The following is a 6,142-nucleotide window of genomic DNA, read 5'->3' as shown; positions in this document are numbered from 1 at the left end:
CTGTTCTGTCAGGAACAAGATTTGAAACAAAACCTAGCTGGTAGGAATAGGTTGATGTTGCTTTCCTGCTTATTTATTTTTACATTATTCGAAGGTCTAATTTTCCAACTATTAGTGGATGGTGTAATGTTTATTATTTTCTAATTTCTAGTAGAAGGTTGTATGCTGAGTCAGTGATTTACAGTTACTTTTTCTGCGGCTATCGGTCGAGCGATTAATCCAAACACAGGGAATCAGGGACGCTTAACAAACAACGGCCTGTTGAAAGTTACCTTTAGCAATTTGCCTCTATACATGGACAAATCGCCCAATTTCTTCAATTTGACCTCATAGCTCTGTCCCTGATTCAAGTATGTTAAAGTGTCCTCATTCTGTTTGGTGGCAATGCTGGTGGCGGCCGCCAAAACATACTGGAATCGACAATCTTCCAGCGAACTGTAATTATTGGTGGAAGAGACTCCAAAGTTGTCCTGGGAATGTGGCGATGTAGACAAATTGTTGTCTGCAAAAAGCATCGAACATAACGAAAATTCAGCCAGAATAGGAGCGGTGCGCACTCACTATCAATAACGCTGTGCAAATTAACCAAGGCACTTTGGCTCAAAAGCTGATTGATTGTGCTGTTGAACATGTTCTGGCTGTTCTCCTCCATGGTGCTGTTGATCGGATTCACCATGGCTCCTTTCTGTGTCGATGTAGGGCTTTGCCGATTGTGACGAGCCTGTGAATGAGCCACCTCGTTCATTGTGGGAGACAGAGCTTCCTGTTTGAACACCATCAGACTGTTCATTGCTGACTTCGACTCACTGAAACAATAACAAAATTACATTATTTCCTATAGAGATAAATTAATAGAAGTTCTTGAAACTGTCTGTGCTGCGAATTTTTATATTACACTATCGTTATATAACAATTATCTCTTCTGTACGAAAAATATGGTACAATGGTCTCGGTTGCATAACCAATTTTAAATGGTATCAGCTTATGCAAAATGATCTAACAGATGATTTTATGTGCCGGTTACTTGATAATATTAAAGGCAAATAAAGGTTCCATGCGATCCTGATTAAAACCTGTTCCTTTAACGGCCTGAAATAGAGATTACTGATCCTTTTGTACGTGTTAAGCGAAATACAGGATGTTACATGGCAAATGTGGCAATTATCGCCTAAATTGGCCGATTAGCCCATTATTGTTTTCAGATTGCCGTGTATGTGCCACTTTGTTAGAGCGCGCTGGCTATTTGCTTTGCAATTTGCAGGCACTCAAAAGTGGCAAAAGCTCAAATTAATCGACCTAGACGATACAGACAGCGTTTTGTAGACAAAAATCTATATATAGACGTTGGTACAAAGCCGTTTATTCAGAGGAAATCAATAGGCGTTTATTCGCCGGCGACTGCTGAGAAAATTTGCATTATTTATTACCTACCTGGAATAATGATTTGCGGATAAATCCGCATCCAGGTTTAGGGAATTGTCGATTTCCTGCTGGATATCTCCATAGTCTTCCACATTCCATTGCGAAGGCATTCTCGTCGAACCTAAAAAATTGAAGAAACCATCATAAGTTTAACATGTTAGCATTTCATTGTATGGAAACTTCCGTTTTTGGGCCATATTTTGCCAGCGATTTGATGTAAAAATCGCATCGTGGGGACGGACATTTCCAGGTATTACGACTTTTTGAATCTTCTAGATCATGGTTTTGCGCATCGTTCATATTAGAACGCGCTATTCAAAGCAGCAGAAAAAAGTTAAAATAGTGTGTAATTAGTCCGTTTGTACAAGATTTATAAAACGCATTGGTGCTGGTTGCGTTCCCCGTGTTTGTTCCGATATTTGCGCTCATTGCATTTTTTTGCAAAATATTAATTCGCTTTATTGTGCAGGTAAAACCTAATTTTATCTTTGCCTGTCCATGAAAATAAGTCAATTGAACTCTACACTTTTGCAATAACAACAAAACGTGCCAAGCAGCAATTTTCTTTGAAATTCCAGTTCGACACGTGTAAGACATGCTTGTCGTCATCAAAAAAAATCGAGCCCAACCAAGCGGCATCAGCTTTGATTATCGTAATGAGAACTTTATTGTTATGACCTTTTTCATTTAGGACACTTAAGAAGAGTCATATCACTTAGTAATATTTGAACAGTAACTGGCAAGTTTGCATTGTTGTAATTCATAACAACAAAAAAAATTATGCTTCAACATTTTCAATGTGAGCTTAAGGTCTAGCTGGTTACCTAATGTTTGGCTCTGAAAGAATCAAATTCTTGATGACAAATCGTCATTTATCGTTTATGTAGCTGGCGGTTTTGCTATTGATTTGAGTGACCCAGAATGGCCTTTGTATGGCCAGTGATAAATGTATCTCAAAACAGCTTCTGATAGTAGAATTTTGAACTCGATTCCACACCAATTGTTGAATGTTCGCTCGATCAATCAATAGAAATTACATACCCAGATTTACCGAGTAACAGAACGGTTCCACAAACATTATTCAAAAATGTTCACCACACTGCCTACTTCAGTACCACTGTTGGGCAAAATGGATTTTAAGTGTCTATTTAATTAACTAATTAAGCCCCAAGAACAAACAAGATTTGACAAATCGACAGTCGATTTGGGTGCCAAACAATTTGGTACTCTTATGTAAGAACCAGCTAAAAAAACAATAACCGAGGCCTTGGAGTTCTGGTGTAGGCTAATGTGATTTGATTTGGTCCGCGAAGGAAGACTAAGAACTGTTGCTGAGCCCGGAATGCAAAACTTCCTATTTATCTTACATTTGCAATAACACGACAAAAGTACTGGTAACCGAACAATACATTTGCCTTAAGCGATGTCAATTGAGATCAACTGCTAATAACCAAGATGTTCACGCTTCGGTACCATTAATTAATACGCTTGTTTTCTAGCTTAATAATTAAAAGCTCCGAATACTAAATGGTTAAAACATGCTACCAATAAATTCAAGCACGCAAATTGTCGCTACATTAGAAAGAAGATTTTTTGTGCGATTTACTAAATGTTTTGCCGAAAAACTTCAGATATACAGAATGTTTGGTAAGTCAATGGATTCCTTGCGAATGGTTGCAATAAATCGAGTTGAAACGAAAATGTGGAACATACTTTAAACAACATTTGTATCACATTTGTGGTTAACCCTCAAAATATATAAAGTTTCATTTATGGTAATAAACCGGATTCCGTTCTGGCCATTTCATCTGAAACACTCTGTAGGTTGTAAATGCGAACAACGTATCAAAGTGCACTGTTTTGCTGCGCTGAGCAAATACGTCGAAGTTCTCGCTCATTTTTGGCTCTAAAACCGAAACATTCTTTCTCTACTGGGTCAATTTTTCAGATGTTCGCAAGTTTGAGTTGAGAGAGCATTTGCGCAAGAAAACTTTGCGATTTGAGCAAGCAGTAGAACATTTCCCCAATTCTTCTCATATTCCCTGATTACGCCACATTTTCTCAGTTCGAAAAATGTCCACTAAATTGATTACATACTTTTGTAGACGCTATCGAACGTTAACATCTTATAGGCCCTCGAATGCAGCAAACACTCACTAATTTTACGACTAACAAGCATTAGCTTGGCAACCACAAATCATCATCAATTCAATGAAAACATTGCGAAGACAGACGGAATACAAAGTTTTGATAACTTGCGTATCTGTAGTTTGAGATAACTGAATGCCACTTTCCAGATAAGGTTCGGTTACGTTGGATTTTATATAAATACTGGAATTAACTTACAGACGACCCAGAATTCATGGATTATTTTATGTGCTCAAATTGGTGTTGATGACAAATTAGTTCCGAATTCGACAAAACAAGGCGGGTGAATATAATTTCTTCGTAACGTTTTCGCATTCTACTTCCTTGAGCAGTTGCGCAGCAATCGCGCTTTCATATCCAGATATTTTAAAGTTTTGCGCTTTATTAGGATTTTTCTCTTTAAAACCTAAACGCTCGGAGGTCGAACATTTTTGAGGCCCGCCAGGCCAAACATCACATGAGTGGGCGACTGAATAACTTTACAAACAACTTAAATCAAACATCCCTACGATGGTGTTTAAAACATGTCTGTCGCTGCGCCAAACAGAAAAATGTACAATTTTCAACTTGAGCTAAACGAGGCCCATCCGGCAATTAACAACTTGGCCTACTTTAGGCAACTAGACCATTGAAGCGTCTTCTGATCTATACATGAACGAGATTAGCAGGTAACGCTCTACTGTCCACTTCCGCCTGAAAATCTACGTTAAAAATAAACGTTCTCAGGCTGAAAACTAGCCAAAGTAAGACGGCAAAGGACGTCACATCTACACCCACTTTGTGCGGCGATTTTTATTAGCACAAAGTGCTAACTAACTGGTTAAAAGGTACTTCCTTTGTAAAGTAGTTCAGGCCAGTTAGCCGATTCGGGGCGAAGGGAATGGAGATAATGACAGGATTTGGCTGTTTGGTGGCTGTTCAACTCTGCAACACTCACCTTTTCCATTATGTGCAACCTTCTTAACGGCCTCCAATTTCTGATCCAACTCCAACGGGTCCTTCAACAGCTTGAAGATGTTTGGCTGTTTGGTACTGAGCTGATCCTCGCGCAGATCTGACGATATTTTCCGCTTCTTGTTGAGCGGCTTTCCTTCGGCGGTTTCAACATTTTTCAAAGCGTTCCACCCGAAATACTCTTCTCCACTGTCCATCACGATACCGTTGGATAACGCCCACGACTCCTTGGAGCTCGTTGACGACGTTTCGATTAATAGTGCATCAGAGTTCGCATAAAATGTAAAATCCATAATAGGACGACGAAGTCGATGAATGAAACTGACTAGTGCGATACTAGTTTGAAAGCGTGAGGATTTCTAAACGACCTCAACTAGCGAATTTGGAATGAGCCGAATTAAAAAAAAACAATGTGTCTATGGCTATATCGAGCCTACCATCTACCAAGAAATCAGTTCAAAAATGCAGAATTGATGCACTGGAGGTTTTAAAACATAACAAAAAAGGAGTTGTACAATTTCTTGATGCCGGTAGTTTCACGTTGGCGTCGATTTTGCAGGAAGCTGTTGTCGATGTTTAGCATCTTAATGTGCAGGAAGCTAGACTCAATATCCATTTATCACAAACAACGGGTATAAATCAGTCTTGACCCTCTATGTTCAGGTTCTACTTTAGACAGACAACCCAAATGTCGGATGATTATGATCAAACGCGGCCGTCTTGGCGAAACTGCATTTCAATGGTCGTTTGCAAGAAATTTGACCTCAGCAGCGACAACGTGTTAATTCACCAGCTAATTTTCGGGGCTAAATCACTACTACTTTCAAAATCGAGACAAACAAACCGATGGGGGACAATTTGCCTGCTAGCGCCACACTACACCAAGAGCGACTGAACCACGATGTTAAACTTCGCAGAACCAACAGACGAATTACTTAAATTAGTCTTAATATGTGTAATGGGACAATTGGGATATTTGTCTGAATGCATATGCTTAAATCGAAGGCATGAGAAACAAGTTGTCTTGGCAATGCTGTTTTAACTTCTTCGAAGCTGCAGCTCAGCTACGGGAAGACGTTGTTCACAACCTGGAAATCAAAACAAACGAAATAATAGCGAGTTTCTACAAAGATACAAACATTTTTCAACATTGATAGGCTTTCATAAAGTTACATAGTTACACAGTATTTTGGCCAAGTCACAAGCCAGGACCGGTTTCCGATATATTAGTACTAATTTCTTCTTTTTCGCCCAAATCGGACACAACGCTGAAGATGCTGGCCATGCGTGCTAGCAAAACGTCACGACCAAAGTGACAAAAGAAGTTCGGAACCGGTCCTGGCTTGTTACACACACAAAGACAAACTAGTTATTAGATTTGTTATAATCAATTGAAGAAAATCCCGAGCGCTCCGCCGTGTTCGTCATCTTAAATCTCGAAAAGAATGACCCGATTTTTAAGCTGCAGAGTTTTTGGACAAAAGTTGGCGAAAAAAACATTTTTTTGTCTTGGGCCAACAGTTTGACTTGCTTTTTTAGCCTGCGGCTACAGTGTTTTTTCAAAAGATCGAAATCAAAAAGAATGGGGGTGAAACTTTGGCAAATAATTTCTCCGGCT

The 6,142-nt window shown here is 39.3% G+C and overlaps 1 protein-coding gene across 1 annotated transcript; it reads right to left on the bottom strand.

Annotated features, from left to right (window-relative positions):
- Positions 1-272: 272 nt before the first annotated feature.
- LOC125505289 lies at positions 273-5,612 on the bottom strand (the record flags this gene model as incomplete). Its single annotated transcript, XM_048668787.1, is given in 4 exon segments — positions 273-502; positions 562-806; positions 1,432-1,543; positions 4,508-5,612. Coding segments are annotated over 4 exon segments (897 nt in total), but the record flags the coding sequence as incomplete, so codon positions are not given.
- Between the last annotated feature and the right edge of the window lie 530 nt (positions 5,613-6,142).

This window comes from Dendroctonus ponderosae, unplaced genomic scaffold (assembly GCF_020466585.1).
Source record: "Dendroctonus ponderosae isolate FM_Combo_2020 unplaced genomic scaffold, Dpon_F_20191213v2 Dpon_F_20191213_770, whole genome shotgun sequence".
In the NCBI taxonomy this organism is placed as follows: Eukaryota; Metazoa; Arthropoda; class Insecta; order Coleoptera; family Curculionidae; genus Dendroctonus; species Dendroctonus ponderosae.
Note: the sequence above shows the minus strand (reverse complement) of the source record. Positions and strands in the feature narration are given on the sequence as shown.